The 18,720-nt window shown below is 40.2% G+C and overlaps 1 protein-coding gene across 5 annotated transcripts in view; it reads left to right on the top strand.

The window, feature by feature from the left end:
* The first annotated feature begins 829 nt into the window (after positions 1-829).
* Positions 830-18,720, top strand: part of LOC116581213 (cytochrome P450 3A12) — a 42,102-nt gene continuing 24,211 nt past the window's right edge. Inside the window, exons 1-5 of one of the 5 annotated variants that reach the window (XM_032328298.1) lie at positions 830-1,999; positions 8,730-8,825; positions 9,092-9,185; positions 11,068-11,120; positions 15,108-15,207. In XM_032328298.1, the coding sequence (XP_032184189.1) occupies positions 8,803-8,825; positions 9,092-9,185; positions 11,068-11,120; positions 15,108-15,207 (270 nt within the window). In that variant the 5' untranslated portion in view covers positions 830-1,999; positions 8,730-8,802. Of the gene's footprint in view, positions 2,000-3,950; positions 3,969-7,111; positions 7,550-8,713; positions 8,826-9,091; positions 9,186-11,067; positions 11,121-15,107; positions 15,208-18,720 lie in introns of those variants that run through there. The other 4 variants (XM_032328297.1, XM_032328299.1, XM_032328301.1 and 1 more) reach the window with 4 other exon arrangements.

The raw sequence follows: 18,720 nt of genomic DNA on the forward strand, positions 1-18,720 counted from the left end.
TACTGCCTATGTTCTCCTCTAGGGTTCTGATGGATCCCTGTCTCACGTTGAGGTCTTTTATCCATTTTGAGTTTATCTTTGTGTACGGTGTAAGAGAATGGTCGAGTTTCATTCTTCTACATATAGCTGTCCAGTTTTCCCAGCACCATTTATTTTTTTTCCTTTTTTTTTGGTTTATTAATTTTCTCATAAGCTCCTTTATACATAATTAATATAAAATTTTTGCTCCTGATACAAATAAGAAATATTAGGCAATGAAATAGAGCACTGATGATGAATATAATCTAGGCCATAAAACACATACAGTAAGCCTTAATTTTGCACTTACATTTTCAAAATGGTTGCTTCTGAGTATTGTCAATATTTCTATAATGTATGGAACTATAGATAAAACCTTTAAAAGTATGATAACTCTTAAAACACAAAGCACAAGTTGTATAATTGATAAAGAGGTAGAATTATTTTGCAATCTTTGCATTATTTTTGGCAAGAAACTGCATAAAAATTAACTCAGAATTGATATGTTACATACATTCACATAAATTATCAACTTTAATCTGAGCTAAATTGTGTATCTATGTTGTCCCAGCACCATTTATTGAAGAGACTGTCTTTTTTCCACTGGATATTTTTTCCTGTTTTGTCAAAGATTATTTGCCCATAGAGTTGAGGGTCCATATCTGGGCTCTCTACTCTGTTCCACTGGTCTATGTGTCTGTTTTTATGCCAGTACCATGCTGTCTTGGTGATCTCAGCTTTGTAGTAAAGCTTGAAATCAGGTAACATGATGCCCCTAGTTTTATTTTTGTTTTTCAACATTTCCTTAGCGATTCGGGGTCTCTTCTGATTCCATACAAATTTTTGGATTATTTGCTCCAGCTCTTTGAAAATACCGGTGGAATTTTGACTGGAATGCAGCCACTTCTTTCTTAATTATCTCTTTGCAGGGCTCCATTGTCCCAGAGATTCCTGAGGTATGCCACATAATCCAGTTTCTCAGGCCATGCAGACACAGAACATGGGTCAGAGAGTGGTATTAATGAGCAGTGTAATTTCCAGGTATGTTCTTAGATCTCACAGCAGGTATGTGGCCTGGTCACCAACAATCCACCCAGAAAGGACACACAGGAAGCCCTGCAATTTTACCTTTAACAACTTAACTCCACCAATCTTTCTGGATGCTCCTCCAAGCATATAGGGCTTGGCTGGGGACTAAGGACATAATGTTGACAAGTACTCAGACTGCACCCTTGAGAAGCTCTCTATATGTAAGGAAAAGAGGTGTGTAGACCAACTATGGGACTGGAGGGTAGAAAGGATGATAATAGAACTGGGACTGGAGGACAGAAATTTCCCAGAGGATGAAGTGTTTATATCTGTTCAAGGATATTGAGGAGGAAAGACTCTAACATAGGGGATTCTGTTGTAGCTCATTTTGAAGGATGAGTAAGGATCCTTGTAGGGGGTATAAGGGCATTTCTAGGCAGAGAAAACTACATCAGTAAAGATATGTAGATCTACACTTTCTTGTTTGCAGAGTTTCAAGTATTTAGAGGTGCAGGGAGCCATGCTGACAAGGACAGGTTAGAGATTTAAGGACAGTAATTTTAATGAGTTTCTGTAACTTTTGAGATTACTGGAAACACTGAGTTGTTTATTGATTTCCCAAAGAATATGAACTCACAGAAGGTCAAACTTGGAGTGTCCAGGATGCTTTGTCAGCACTCATGGCTGGGGAGCACCTGTGGGTGTAACTCGTGTGGCCACGCTACTGGCTGTTGCTCCAGCCCTGCCCCCTTTTCAGTATATACATCCCAGCCTCACTGAATCACCGCTGGTGAGAGGGGAAGCTCCGCACCCACAAGCCAGCAAGGACTAACACACACTGCTGAACGGAAGCAGAGAGAATTCACAGAGGAAAAGTGGCCATGGACCTGATCCCAAGCTTTTCCATGGAAACCTGGCTTCTCCTGGCTATCAGCCTGGTCCTCCTCTATCTGTGAGTAACTGTCCAGGTTCATTGCCTCTAGAACCCCGGACTTGGGTTGCTAATCAGCATCTATTTTCTTTGTCTGCTTTGAGGATCAAAAGAGTTAACAAAGGGGAAGTTGCTTACGTGTTGGGCACCTCAAACATGCTAGGAACAGGTAAGGGGTTATTATTGACCTCACCAGATCTGAAGAAGGAGTGTCTCCCTCACCCCAACTCCAATTGCTGTAGCCAGGAGGTAGAGTGACATTGCTTGCTCCTAGGGATGAGCTTCTGATTGACTACCAGCTGGAGTGTAGACTAATCAAGCTACATTCAGGAGAGGTAGAAAAATCACCAGGTCTGGTGCTCTGGGGTCCTCAAGCCCTTCCCAAGCTGTGGGAATGCTGGAGGCAGAGGGACTGGGTTAGATTTTTGTCTCATTATCTTGATCTCCTTGGTCTCTTTCCACTACAGGAAACATGTAGAAGGATTGGACCTTTGTCAACTCAGGGGGTCCTGCTCCCCTCTCTCCACCACCAGCCATCGTGTACACAAGGCTCCTGGTGCACCCAGACTTTGAGGGGGGCTGGAGATGCCTCACTTTCTCTTCTGACTAGGCTCTTCCCTCTTTGCCCTTCTCCTAACTATCCCCTGGCCCTGTAATATGCAGAGCTCTTGAACTCTAAATGAGCATCTTTAGAGGTGAGGAGGCTTGGCTGATTTCTTAAAATTTTATTCATTTCACCTTTTCTTTCCAGTGTTTTGGAGGTTTAGCATCAGTATAAAGATTCTGTCCCCCCCGCCCATATGAAATCTGCCAGCAGCCACAAAGACAGATCCTGAAAGCCAATTTGAATTTTATTTTATTTTATTTTTAATTTTTAAAGGATTTTATTTATTTATTTCTCAGAGAGAATGAGAGAGAGAGAGAGCAAGCGCACAAATGGAGGAGTGGCAGGAGAGGGAGAAGCAGACTCCCCACTGAGCAGGGAGCCTGATGTGAAGCTTGATCCCTGGACCCTGGGATCATGACCTGAGCTGAAGGCAGATGCTTAACTGACTGAGCCACCCAGGCCCCTCCCCGATTTGGATTTAAAAAAAAAAAATATTTTTTCAGTGTTCCAAGATTCATTGTTTATGCACCACACCCAGTGCTCTATGCAATCTGTGCCCTCTCTAATACCCACCACCTGGTGCCCCCAACCTCCCATCCCCCTCCCCTCCAAAATCTTCAGTTTATTTCTCAGAGTCCAAGTCTCTCATGCTTGTCTCCCCCTCCGATTTCCCCAATTCGCTTTCCTTTCCTTCTTCTAATATCCTCCATGTTATTCCTTATGCTCCACAAGTAAGTGAAACCATATGATAATTGACTTTCTCTCCTTGATTTATTTCACTGAACATCATCTCCTCTAGTCCTGTCTATGTTAATACAAAAGTTGGGTATTCATTCTTTCTGATGGAGGCGTAATACTCCATTGTATATGGACCATATCTTCTTTATCCATTCATCTGTTGAAGGGCATCTTGGCTCTTTCCAGTTTGGCGACTGTGGCCATTGCAGCTATGAATATTGGGGTACAGATGGCCCTTCTTTTCACTACATCTGTATCTTTGGGGTAAATACCCAGCAGTGCAATTGCAGGGTCATAAGGAATCTCCACACTGTTTTCCAAAGTGGCTGCACCAACTTGCATTCCCACCAACAGTGTAAGAGGGTTCCCCTTTCTCCACATCCTCTCCAACTTGTTTACTGTCTTATTGATTTTGGCCATTCTTTATTTTTTTTAAAAGATTTTATTTATTTATTTGACAGAAAGAGATCACAAGTAGGCAGAGAGGCAGGCAGAGAGAGAGGGGGAAGTAGGCTCCCTGCCGACCAGAGAGCCTGATGTGGGCCTCAATCCCAGGACCCTGAGATCATGACCTGAGCCAAAGGCAGAGACTTAACCCACTGAGCCACCCAGGTACCCGATTTTGGCCATTCTAACTGGTGTAAGGTAGTATCTCACTGTGGTTTTGATTTGAATTTCCCTGATGGCTAATGATGATGAACATTTTTTCATGTGTCTGTTAGCCATTTGGAAGAGGAATCAAAACATTTAGCAGAGCAATTCCTTTTAGTGGTGAGATTATCGGCATCATGGAGCAGGTTGGGAAAGGATAGTTTCACAATGTGGGTAGGGATAGATTCTCCATGTCACATGTGATCTGTGCCTCAATTTCACTTTTTTTAAGAGTAGGAAATCATGAGGATGTGAACATAGAACATGGATACCTCATTTTCATTTTCTGAGAGAAAGGTTAGGAATGCTGGGTGTTGTGGTAACACAATTTCTGTGTGATGACATTTAGGAGTAACTGATGTGGTTTAATTTAATTCTACTTAATAATAGTTTTTTTTTTGCTGAGGCAAACTATTTCTAGCATATTAAAAATTTTTTTTTAAAGTTAATATATATTTATTTTTTAAGATTTTATTTATTTGTCAGAGAGAGAGAACGAGAGAGCACAAGCAGGGGAAGTGGCACGCAGAGGGAGAATCAGTCTCCCTGCTGAGCATGGAGTCCAGTGTAAGACTCGATCCTAGGACCCTGGAATCATGACCTGAGCCAAGGGCAGCCACTTAACTGACTGAGCCACCCAGGTATCACTATTTCTAGCATATTCTTTCTGAAGAGGGCTGTTGGTTTAGCAGTTGTGACTATAAAGGTGCGTAATAACCTCAGCCTTCTAGAGTAATGTTGGCAATATGAGTTTACTGTCCACATGCATGCTTCTAGGATATATGTTGTGTATGTTTTTAAGTAAATGTGCATTTTTTTGAAGGGGCAGGGGGTGGGAGGTCGGGGTACCAGGTGGTGGGTATTATAGAGGGCACGGATTGCATGGAACACTGGGTGTGGTGCAAAAATAATGAATACTGTTCTGCTGAAAATAAAAAATAAATTTAAAAAAACTGAAAATAAATAAATAAATAAATAAATGTGCACAGCAGGTGTACATGTATTTTTAATTTTTTAATTTTTTGGGAGAAAGCAAAGTAAAATATCTTTATTACCTAGGGGCAACCTAAGGTTTATCGATAGAACACAGAAAGCAACTAGTTATAAAGGGACAAGATTGGTAAGAACTTCTGTTCATTTAAAGATTCCATAGGGAGGGGCGCCTGGGTGGCTCAGTGGGTTAAAGCCTCTGCCTTCAGCTCAGGTCATGATCCCAGGGTCCTGGGATCGAGCCCCACATGGGGCTCCCTGCTCATCAGGAGCCTGCTTCCCCCTCTTTCTCTGCCTGCCTTTCTGCCTACTTGTGATTACTGTCTGTCAAATAAATAAAATCTTAAAGAAAAGATTCCATAAGGAGAGTGGGAAGATGAGCTACAGAGCGGGTGAAGGTATTTTTAATACATATATCTAATATAGAACTCCCACCCACAATGTAGAAACAACTTCTACAAATCAATAAGAAAAAAAAATGGACATCCCAACAGAAAAATAGACAAGTCTTCCTAAAAGAGGATATCCAAATTCTTCTTTTTATTATGTATGTTAGTCACCATACCGTACATCATTAGTTTTTGATGTAGTGTTCCATGATTCATTGTTTGCATATTATAATACCCAGTGCTACATGCAATATGTGCCCTCCTTCATACCCATCACTAGGCTAACCCATCCCTCCACTCCTCTTCCCTCAGAAACCCTCAGATTGTTTCCTAGAGTCTGTAGTCTCTCATGGTTCATCTCCCCTCTCTGATGGCTGCGTAATATTCCATTGTATATATGAACCACATCTTCTTTATCCATTTATCTGTTAAAAGGCATCTCGGCTCCTTCTACAGTTTGGCTATTGTGGACATTGCTGCCATGAACATTGGTGCCCCTTCTTTTCACCACATCTGTAAATTTGGGGTAAATACCCAGTAGTGCGATTGCTGGGTAAAAGGGTAGCTGTATTTTTAACTTTTTTAAAAAAATATATATTTTTTAATTTATTTGACAGTCAGAGATCACAAGTAGGCAGAGAGACAAGCAGAGAGAGAGAGAGAGGAGGAAGCAGGCTCCCTGCTGAGCAGAGAGCCTGATGTGGGGCTCGATCCCAGGACCCTGGGATCATGACCTAAGCCCAAGGCAGCAGCCTAACCCACTGAGTCACCCAGGCGCCCCTATTTTTAACTTTTTGAGGAAACTCCACACTGTTTTCCAAAATGGCTATACCAACTTACATTCCCACCAACAGTTTTAAGAGGATTCCTTTTTCTCCACATCCTCTCCAACACTTGTAGTTTCCTGCCTTGTTAATTTTTGCTGTTCTAACTGGTATAAGGTGGTATCTCAATGTGGTTTTGATTTGTATTTCCCTAATGGCTAATGATGTTGAACATTTTTTCATGTGTCTGTTAGCCATTTGTATGTCTTCTTTGGAGAAGTGTCTGTTCATGTCTTCTGCCCATTTTTTGACTTGATTATTTGTTTTTTGGGTGTTGAGTTTGAGAACTTCTTTATAGATTTTGGATACCAGCCCTTTGACTGTAGTGTCATTTGCAAATATCTTCTCCCATTCCATGTGTTGCCTCTTTGTTTTATTGACTGTTTACTTTCCAGCAGGTTATTTTAACCTCTCAGCACAGGTGAGTAGTGATACTGTGAGCTGGTATTGATATGAGAGGCATCCAGGCAGGACTCTGGGGTGGAGTGGGAGAATATTCCTCCCTCAGAGCAGACCTCCGAGAGATACTCCTTGATCCTGATCCTACAGAAGGTTGTCACGGGACTGCAAGTCAGGGAACAGGACCACCATATAAGCCCCACTGTGTGAGGTCTTTCTGGCAGTGGGGCTGTCCCTGGATATAGTCACTATCATGCAATCAAAGCAGTAGACTTAGAGGACACGGGTGTAGCCACACGTCAGTAGCTGTAGACAGTGCCTTCTGCATGCCATGCAATGTAATGGCAATAAAAATGAATGGCACTATTGTTAGCCCCTTCCTTTTTACCACCAGCAGCATGGTGCTGTCAAGAAGAGGGAAACTGCTCCATGCAATCCATGCCCTCTATAATCCCCACCACTGGGTGTGGTGAAAAAATAATATTGTTATGCTAAAAATAAATAAATTAATTAAAAAATATTTACTTCTTTAATAACAAAAAAAAAAGAAGAGGGAAACTGGAAAGAATCAGAAAAATTCACCTAGCCCACCCTCTGCCTTTTTATGGAGCCATGTGAGTTTAGAAACTGAAGCAGATATTTCCCTGGGTCCAGTGTTGCTGACACATTCACTCACATGCTTGGCTTCACTTGGGGGTTCATGGAGCCCGTCAAATATTTAGAAACAGGAATTGATTGTTGTGGTGGGGATGGCAAGGAAGGAATGGAGGTGGGACTAGCCAAGGCCACCCCCCTGTTCTGGCAGTTGATACTCATGTGTCCTACTGTTCTGGAGTAAAGATCCAGACACTCAGCTGGGTCTTGCTAAGGCCCTCTGCTGGTCCCTTGATACATGTCCATTCATGAAATTTGTGGATTTATTTGACTGTTTTATAACATAAGATTTGCTGGATTTGTACAGATTGTTTGGAAACTGTACTATCTTAAAAGCTACACTCCAGAGATGAGGAGACAAGGTCTTCATTCCATTCTATAGAACATTTTGTCATTACTTATTTTATATTGCATAACATGTATTCTGCTGTCAATTGGAGGTATCTAGACTTTGGAAGGCCCCTTGTCTGATAGCTGAAAGACTTGTAGGGCATGTAACAATGTCTACCTAGCATCCTTTCCCACCATACTGTCCTCATTTGTGACTATGGGGGTTAGCCTTGTAGGCTTAGCAAGTTATGATTAAAATGGTTACTGGAGCCTCTTTCCTCATCCTTTTTACTCTACTCTGCCATCTGTCAGCAACGCCTAAGTGAAGGCTTGCAAGGATGCAGTTGTGGGTTTCCACACATGGCAAATGAAAGATGATTACAGGCAGGCCTGCCTTAGGGAACACCATCCATAATGGGTTTCTAAGAGAGCTGATGCACAGAGTTGGTAAACTAACTGCTTTGTGAGTGACCCTCTTGAAAAGAAAAAAAAGAGTGTATTTGGTAGTGTGCTGAGCAGATGAGTATCTCAGGTTGGAGGATCAGATGACATGAGGGGAAGAATGGTATGGACACGGATTGTTTCCTTACTGATTCTTTTATATGGTATCATTTAGGGCACATATGGATCGGTCCTCCTTCTCTGCAGCTCAAGAGAACCAGAGTGCCTGACAACAGAATAGGACCGTGCTGAAAGCATCTCACTTTTCAATGAGGCCAGTGGAGGCTTGGACACAGTTTTCATTGTATATCAATGAGAATACTGTCTTGCTCAAACCCTCCTTATGAAGATAGATCTAAGAAGGACCATTTCCCACAAAAACAGGGTTCATAGGAAGGAAAAACACAAAAGTCTCCGAGCAAACTGTATGAACATTATCATTCTAAGTTCTTAGTAACCCTCAGCTTTTTTTTTTTTTAATTTATTTGACAGACAGAGATCTCAAGTAGGCAGAGAGGCAGGCAGAGAGAGGGGGGAGCAGGCTCCCTGCTGAGCAGAGAGCCCGATGTGGGGCTCGATCCCAGGACCCTGAGATCATGACCTGAGCCGAAGGCAGAGGCTTTAACCCACTGAGCCACCCAGGTGCCCCTAACCCTCAGCTCTTAAGTGGATGCAATTAAATAAAATCTCATCAGAAGAGAGAATCAGTCTTTCCTCTTTCCATCTAGAATGAGAATCTCCCAGATCATGGAAGAGTCATTTACTGAATAAGCATGAGTGAATTTCCTGGAAGAAATCAGCATGAACCTTCCAGGAGTTCTCAAGTATGGAAACACCTAGTCTTCACTTTAGGGTTGGAGCTGTGAAGATTTCAGCTGCTCTTAGCTAATCATCCTTACTTTTTGTGAGGCCTAGTGGAGGTGGGAAAGCAGATGATGTGTGAATATAAGTATTGGAATTGGAATTGCTGTTATTATTTCTTGCCTGTATGTTACCTCTCCCCTTACCTGTTCATTTTGTGTCAGTGACTGACCAGCCCCAGCACTTATTCCACCATTCCTGTGACCTGGCTTTCTCTTTCACTTCATAGATATGGGACCTCCACACATGGACTTTTTAAGAAGCTGGGAATTCCTGGGCCCAAACCTCTGCCTTTTGTGGGAACTGCTCTGGCCTACTGTAAGGTGAGTGTTGTTTGAGCTCCCTCTTCTGCTTTTTATGGTTGCAAATCCCAGCTTAGTTTCATTGTAAAAATGCTCCTCTCCACGAGAAGTGCTTAGGTTTCAGACTTTCCAGAAGTGGTGTCATAGGCTCCACCCAACACATGGCCAGGTCTACCCCAGGGCTCTATTTTCTGCTGTTAGGAGTCTCAGAGTTTGCCTCAGTGGGCAGCCCAGCTGTCTAGCTGCTTCAACTCAGGCTTACTGTTCTAGCTTGTGAGCATTGAGAAGAAGCTTTTATTTCCTGCAGGTGCAGATACCTGGGAAGGTACCACCATACTTGGTATGAGGAGAAAAGTATCAAGGGGGTCCATGCTAGTGGTCCATTAAGCTGTGTATGCTAGAGTCAGACTTTTCTGTTCATCATACAAGCTCTGGACAGCATTTTGTTTTGCTGAATAGCTCTGGAACTTCGTTTTATCGGGCAGCCCAAATTCACCTTTGGGGATGTGCACACACTTGAACTGTCTCAAGAATTGCCAGCCCCCCAGAGTTATTTCCAAGCTCTAACTCACCCATTGCTAACGGTGACATCTCTGGGGATTTGAGAGTTTGACCCAGAGCTCTCTGCTTTACTTTTCTACCTTCATTGTGGACCCCTTCTGGGTGAGCTGAGCAGAGAGGGAGGATGGTGCTTGCCTACTGACTTCAGATTTTAATATTTGATTGAGTTGTGTGTATGCGTGTGTTGTTTTCACACATAGACCATTCATACAAAATCACTAGAAAAGAGATGCCCTGAAAGAATTTCTAAGAAATTACTGTACTGAATGGGATATACTAACAGATACACAGACTGATGTTGGTGGAGCCATTGTGGCTCATCTTGCTTCTATGCCTTGACCAAGGCCTGGCCCCTTAACAGAATGTTAGGAGCTCACATCTTAGGGTGAGCTGGCAGTCTCATGTGCAGGCTGCTCTCTACTGTGGAGTTCCTTTCCCCCAGACCTGAGGCTTGTTTCTCAGATCCCACTTCTCCCCACTGAGACCCTCAGTGCCCAATTATCATCTAATAAGTTCCCAGATTTTTTCTCTCCAAAAAAGCAGTAATCCCTTTACACTTTTCTCAGATCAACTCCTTAGCACCAGCACCCCAAGATCAACTTCTTAGTACCAGCACCCCAAGATCCACATTTCTGGGACCCTGTTTTGCATGATTAGAACATCAAAATCACAGCTGAAATGTAGGGACAGGAAGTTTTGTTTTTTCTTAAATGACAAAACTGAAAACTCCTATCAAGTGTTCTAATTTGTTCTCCCCCTTGTGGAGTGGTGGCCTGGTCCCCCCTTTCTGTGTGGAGCTGCATGAGTGAAAGGTGAGGCTGCCTTATCATTCGTTCACTCATCTCTCACTTTCTCACTCAACAAACGTGTTTAGAGTTATGTAAATTTGCTAGATGAAAAGAGGTCACTGGTGTCTTAATTTCCTAAATCCATTGGAATTTTAGTTGTGCTCTTGAGATCAATGAACAGGATGTGCAGGACTCAGCTCTTGTTTTTCCACATGGCCCTGAGGTAGTAATTCAGAGGGTTCTGAGATTTAGCGACAACACATGCACAAGCCAAACATGCCAGAAATACAGAGGTTCTGTAGCCTTGACAGACAGGGTGAGTTGTTCAGTGTCTGCAACACTTGGAGGGGATTCAAGAGGGACTTGAATTTCTCCATTTCAATATCTTCTTGTTTACTCTCCTTTCCAGTAAGACACCTGTGAATAAGAGCTTCCCTCTCACTGCCAGAGAGAGGTAGTAAGCTGCATTTCATGCGGTCTGGGTCATTTTTGTCCCTATTAGAGGTAGGACTCAGTACATTTAGTTTAGTAATATGTTTCATTTCTTCTTGCAGGGTGTTTCTGTTTTTGACACGGAATGTTTTAGAAAGTATGGAAGAATGTGGGGGTGAGTATTCTGGAAACTTCCATTGGATAGGCTTATTATGATGAAGCCCCCATGGTGTTAACAGTCTCAGTCAAGAGCCCTTTGGGATAAAGACTGCTGTAGTAAAACTTCTGGAACCTCTGATTCCTGGGATCTCACGTGTCACCAGGTGTGCAGGTCTAAGTATGAATTGGGTCTGGTGAGGTATACATGGTGCTGGGCTGCTCACAGCCAGTGTTGTACCCCTCCGTACCTCCTTATCTTCTCTGGTCACATCCTCAGAAGCCACAGGACTCTGCTGAGTTGCTTTGGCCCATAAGCAATATGGTGGCATGGAAAGAACCCAGATCTCTGGATAACCAGTGGTTCAGCTCCACTGCCCCTTCTTACATTCAGTACTGGTCAGCTCTGGAGGGAGCCAGTCTTATATTGTGGGCTTTAGTTCTGTGCTTAGTACATGGTTCTCATGGTTGGCTGTGGATAAGAACCACCTGGGAGAGCTTGTTAAAAATGCAGATTCTTTAGCCCCATCCCCCAGGAACACTGAATCTGAATCTGGAGGATGTGGGGTGGGTCCCAGGAATCTCAACTAACTAGTAGAGGAAGCAATATTAAGGCCATGTGAGATCAAGAATATATATATGGTAACACAAAAGCACTGTCCTTTGTCTACCCTGGTGTTTTTGAACAAATAGGATGGGACAAGGGGAATCATCCAAGAAATATGATCAGGCTGCTGGAAGAGCAGACTTGAGTGCCACCTCATTAACTTCTATTACTGCTTCAATGCTAAGTGTACATGACTCCCACTGAAAGCTTTTGCATATTAGAATACTTTCTGGAGATGGGTAGCATTTCATGTCATCCATTTTTAGATGTGATTGCAGAATCATTTGATATTTCTTTGTAATTCAAAAAAATAGGACTTTTGGGAAATCTTTCATTTTGTTCTAGTAAATGCAAATGATTTATTATGGAAAACAAGATGCCAAATGGTGATGTAATTAAGCTTAAAGTAAACCTCATGCTGGTGACAGATTCTCATTAACAGGCCATACTGATAGTCATGAGGTCAGGCTGATAAGGATGGATCACACATGGAGTCAGGTTTGTATGAGATATGTGCAAAAGTGGGCATGCTCTGCTGCCTAGGAATGTCACCTATAAGAAGCCCAAGAAACTCAACTTGGGACCCACATATAAGAATAAATATATATAATAGAAAATATGTCTAAATGAATTATACATGTTTCTCTGTATGTCTTTATTTTCTCTCTCTCTCTTTTTGTTTCAAAGTTTTCTGACCTAATGCTATCAAGGACCTCTATAATATTTAAAATAATATTTCCTTTAGAGTATAACTAGGAAATTTATTTTAGTAAATAGGAAAAAGAAATAATTGATAATTTTGCCATCACTTTTTAAAAATTCCAAGTCTTTTTATTTGCATATTTCTGATCATTGTGTCTATATTTTCATCTGATATTCTCTCCTATGCATTTCATGTGTTTGATATATCTTCAAAATTATAATTTGTAGTGACTGGGTGGGCAGACTCTCCATTATTGTTTTGTTCTTAGATAAGTTACTTGCCTTCAGTTATTTACCAACCTAACTTCCTTTTTTTTTGTAATTTTATTTTATGATTTTTTTTCAGTATTCCAAGATTCATTGTTTATGCACCACACCCAGTACTCCATGCAATATGTGCCCTCCTTACTACCCACCATCAGGCTCACCCAACCCCCCACCTTCTTCCCTTCCAAAACCCTGTTTGTTTCACAGAGTCCACAGTCTCTTATGCTTCATCTCCCCCTCCCAATTTCCCCCAACTATACTTCTCCTCTCCATCTCCTGGTGTCCTCCATGTTATTCCTTATGCTCCACAAGGTAAGTGAAACTGTATGATAATTGACTCTCTCTGCTTGACTTATTTCACTCAGCATAATCTCCTCCATTTCCATCCATGTTGATACAAAAGTTGGGTATTCATCTTTTCTGATGGAGGCGTAATACTCCATTGTATATATGGACCATATCTTCTTTATCCATTCGTCCGTTGAAGGGCATCTTGGCTCTTTCCAGTTTGGTGACTGCGGCCATTGCTGCTATGAACATTGGGGTACAGATGGCCCTTCTTTCTCCTACACCTGTATCTTTGGGGTAAATACCCAGTAGTGCAATTGCAGGGTCATAAGGTAGCTCTATTTTTAATTTCTTAAGGAATCTCCACACTGTTTTCCAAAGTGGCTGCACCAACTTGCATTCCCACCAACAGTGTAAGAGGGTTCCCCTTTCTCCACATCCTCACCAACACTTGTTGTTTACTGTCTTGTTGATTTTGGCCATTCTAACTGGTATAAAGTGGTATTTCAGTGTGGTTTTGATGTGAATCTCCCTGATGGCTAATGATGATGTACATTTTTTCACGTGTCTGGTAGCCATTTGTATGTCTTTGGAGAAGTGTCTGTTCATGTCTTCTGCCCATTTTTTTGATGTGATTATCTGTTTTTTGTGTGTTGAGTTTGAGGAGTTCTTTATAGATTTTGGATAACAGCTCTTTATCTGTAGTGTCATTTGTGAATATCTTCTCCCATTCCATCGGTTGCCTCTTTGTTTTGTTGACTGTTTCCTTTGCTGTGCAGAAGCTTTTGATCTTGATGAAGTCCCAAAAGTTCATTTTTGCTTTTGTTTCCTTTGCCTTTGGACACATGTCTTGAAAGAAGTTGCTGTAAAAAAAAAAAAAAAAAAGAAAAAAAGAAAGAAGTTGCTGTGGCCGATGTTGAAAAGGTTACTGCCTATGTTCTCCTCTAGGATTCTGATGGATTCCTGTCTCATGTTGAGGTCTTTTATCAATTTTGAGTTTATCTTTATGTATGGTGTAAGAGAATGGTCAAGTTTCATTCTTCTATACATAGCTGTCCAATTTTTCCAGCACCATTTATCAAAGAGACTGTCTTTTTTCCACTGGATATTTTTTCCTGCTTTGTCAAAGATTATTTGACCATAGAGTTGTGGGTCCATATCTGGGCTCTCTGCTCTTTTCCACTTGTCTATATGTCTGTTTTTGTGCCAGCACCATGCTGTCTTGGTGATCACAGCTTTGTAGCAAAGCTTGAAATCAGGTAACGTGATGCCCCCAGTTTTGTTTTTCTTTTTCGACATTTCCTTAGCAATTTGTTCCATACAAATTTTAAGATTGTTTGTCCTAGCTTTTTGAAAAATGCTGGTGGAATTTTGATCAGGATGGCATTGAAAGTATAGATTGCTCTAGGCAGTATAGACATTTTAACAAAGTTTTTTCTTTGGATCCACAAGCATGGAATGCTTTTCCATCTTTTTGTGTCTTTTTCAATTTCTTTCATGAATGTTCTGTAGCTCCTCAAGTACAGATCCTTTACCTCTTTGGTTAAGTTTATTCCTGGGTTACCTTATGGTTCTTGGTGCTGTAGTAAAAGGAATCGATTCTCTAATTTCCCTTTCTATATTTTCATTGTTAGTGTATAAGAAGGCAACTGGTTTCTGCACACTGATTTTGTATCCTGCCATATTACTGAATTGCTGTATGAGTTCTAGTAGTTTGGGGGTGGAGTATTTTAGGTTTTCCATATAAAATATCATGACATCTGCAAGGAGAGAGAGTTTGACTTCTTTGCCAATTCGAATACCTTTTATTTATTTATTTTTGTTGTTGTCTGTTTGCTGTTGCTAGGACTTCTAGTACTATGCAAACCTAACTTCCTTTTTGATAATATACATAAATTGTTTGCAATGTTTGAAATACTTCTAAAATATGTGATGGATTTTAAACATATAAAAATTATGGGAAATTACTAGGAAATACCCATGTACACATCTAAACTTAATAACTATTGTAATGGTATTTCTAACCATGATCTCAGAGAATGGATTAGGTACCATTGGGATAAAAGTCTGGACTTCCAGGCATGGCTGCAGCTGTAACAACTGTCATGTTAAGTGTGATCAGGTCTATTTTCCCCCACACAGGATTTATGATGGGCGACAACCTGTGTTGGCTATCACGGATCCAGACATGATCAAAACAGTACTAGTGAAAGAATGTTACTCTGTCTTCACAAACCGGCGGGTAAGCATGGATTTATTTTAAATTTACATATTTATTTATTTATAAACATTTTTTTTAAATAAGAAGAGATTCACAGAAAGTTGTAACAGGAGGTCCCATGTCATGTAACCTTCAAGCTATTTCCTCTAAGGTAATATCTTGCTTAATTATAATACAGTGTCCAAGCGGAGTTTGACATTGGTTCTAGTCACAGAACTTAGATTTCAACCTTTTAAAAGAAGATTTTTATTTATTTATCTGACAGAGAGACAGTGAGAGACAGAACACAAACAGGGGGATGGGAGAGGGAGAAGCAGGCTTCCCACCAAGCAGGGAGCCCAATACAGGACTTGATCCCAGGACCCTGGGACCATGACCTGAGCCAAAGGCAGACACTTAACGACTGAGCCACCCAAGCACCCCCAGATTTCAACAGTTTTATATGCACTTGTGTGTGTGTGTGTGTGTGTGTGTGTGTGTTGTCATCTGAACGTTTATCTTACATGTAGATTATGTAGATTTGTGTATCTAGCAACCCAATGATGTTATGGAGCTGTTCCATTACCAAAAAGTCTCCTTAGTATTCTTTCACAGGCATGGTGTGTAGCTTCTTTCTTCCTTGTCTCAGGATGTTCAGCAGAGCAAATTTTTTTTTTTTATTTTGATAAGGCCAGGTTATCCTTTTATCCTTTTATGGATTGTGACTTTGGCATCAAGTTTGAAAAATCTTTACCTAACCCTAAATTCCAAGGATTTTCTCCGAGTAGTTATTTTTTGTTTTACATTTAAGTAGTTATAATGTACATCTTACATAGTTATAACTTTGACATTTAAGTCTGTGATCCATTTTGTGTTAATTTTAAGTGTTAATTGTGAGGTCTCAAGTTTAAGTGAAAGATCTTCATGTTTGGCCTATGGATGTCTAATTGCTCTAGCACCATTTGTGAAAATACTGTACTTCCTCCATTGAATGGCTTTTGTACAGTATCAAAATTGAGTTGGGTGTGTGTGTGTGTGTGTGTGTGTGTGTGTGTGTATTTCTCATTCTCTGTTCTGTTCATTGATCTCTGTATCTCTCTCTCCATCAATGCCAATCTTGATTACTGTGGCCATACAGTAAGTCAGCATCATGAACAATGATGCCTCCCATTTTATTTTTTTGTTGAAATTGTTTTAGGTATTTTAACTCCTTTGCCTTTCCATACAAATTTAGAATTAACTTATCTATGCTTACATAATATTTGCGAGGATTTTTAAAGACATGATTTAAACCTATCGATCAGTATGCAGAAAATCTCTATCTTTACCAAGTCACATCTTTCAGTGTTATGAAAGCAATATTTTTTTATTTAGGTTTTCTTTGATTCTTTTCACCCACATTTAGTTTTCAGCACTGGAAAACCGTGTATGTTTTGTTAAATATACATCTAAAGTATTTCACCTTCTTTGTGTGATTATAAGTGTTATGGTTTTTTTAATGTGTTTTGACATATTCTTATTATATAGAAATGTGGTTGATTTTTGGTGTTGATCTTATTTCCTGTAACCTAGCTTAGCTCATTTATTAGATGCAGAAGCGTTCTTTTTATGTTCCTCAAGATTTTCTACATTGACAATTACAGAACCTGAAATAGGGATGCTCCTATTTTTATCTTTCCAATCTTACAACTTTATTTCTTTGTTTTATATTTTTGCACTAGCTAGGATTTCTAGTAAGATGTTAAATAAGAGTGGTGAGAGTACACATTTTGTCTTGTTCCTGATGTTAAGGGCGAGCATTAAGTCTTTCACCATTTAAATATTTATACATACATTTTTCATAATGAAAACTGTATATATTTAAGTGTGATGTTTTGATTTATGTATACATTGTGAAGTGATTATGACAAATGAATTAACATATTTATAATCTCCCAGAGTTTCTTTGTGTATGTGTGTGTGTTTGTGTTAAGAACAATGAATGCGTGGAGCACTGGGTGTGGTGCAAAAAACAATGAATACTGTTACACTGAAAAGAAATTAAAAAAAAAGAACAATGAATTATAGAACACTACATCAAAAACTAATGAAGTACTGTATGGTGACTAACATAACGTCAAAAAAAAAGAACATGTAAGATCTACTTTTTTTTTCATTTATTTATTTTCAGCATAACAGTATCATTATTTTTTCACCACACCCAGTGCTCCATGCAATCCGTGCCCTCTATTATACCCACCATCTGGTACCCCAACCTCCCACCCCCCCGCCACTTCAAACCCCTCAGATTGTTTTGCAGAGTCCATAGTCTCTCATGATTCACCTCCCCTTCCAATTTACCCCCAACCCCTTCTAACTGCCTATGTCCTCCATGCTTTTTGTTATGCTCCACAAATAAGGGAAACCATATGATAATTGACTCTCTCTGCATAATCTCTTCCAGTCCCATCCATGTTGCTACAAATGTTGGGTATTCGTCCTTTCTGATGGAGGCATAATACTCCACAGTGTATATGGACCACATCTTCCTTATCCATTCATCCGTTGAAGGGCATCTTGGTTCTTTCCACAGTTGGGCGACTGTGGCCACTGCTGCTATAAACATTGGGGTACAGGTGGCCCTTCTTTTCACTACATCTGTATCTTTGGGGTAAATACCCAGTAGTGCAATGGCAGGGTCATAGGGAAGTTCTATTTTTAATTTCTTGAGAAATCTCCACGCTGTTCTCCAAAGAGGCTGCACCAACTTGCATTCCCACCAACAGTGTAAGAGGGTTCCCCTTTCTCCACATCCTCTCCAACACATGCTGTTTCCTGTCTTGCTAATTTTGGCCATTCTACTAAGATCTACTTTTAAAGCAAATTTCAAATGTATAGTATAGTATTAATAATTATAATCACCATATAGTATATTCAGTCTCTAGAACTTTTTCATCTCATTAACAAAAGCTTGTACCATTTGATTTCTATCTTTCTTTTGCTCCTGATAACTACCATTCCACTATTTGTTACTGTGCTTGACTTTATTTTTCTAGATTCCACTTATAATCGAGATCTTGCAAATCCTGTCCTTCTGTGTCTGGTTTAGTGCCCTTAGCATGTTGTCCCTGTTGTCCAGGTTCATCCATGCTTGGAAATGGCAGGATTTCCTTCCTTTTTAAGGCCAAGTAATATTTTATTGTCTTTATCCATTCATCATTCCCTTTACATTTAAAGTAATTATTGATAAGGATTTACTATTGTCATTTGTTAGTCCTGGTGTTTCATAGATCAATTATTCCTGGTACATATCTTTCTTTTTTAATTTCATGTTGTTGTTTTTTTTTTTTACAGTAGTATGCTTTGATTTTTTTCCCCTCTTTTTCTTTTCTTTATCTGCTCTATGTTTTTGTTTTGCAGTTACCAGGAGGTTTACATAAAATATCTTCTAGATATAGTAGTCTGTTTTAAGTGGATAAGAATTTAACGTGTTTATTTTCAAACTCAATGCTTTTATTCCTCCCCCACCAATTTTACGTTTTTGATGTCACAATTTACATATCTTATATTGTGTAT

Source organism: Mustela erminea, chromosome 20 (genome assembly GCF_009829155.1).
Source record: "Mustela erminea isolate mMusErm1 chromosome 20, mMusErm1.Pri, whole genome shotgun sequence".
Classification (NCBI taxonomy): Eukaryota; Metazoa; Chordata; class Mammalia; order Carnivora; family Mustelidae; genus Mustela; species Mustela erminea.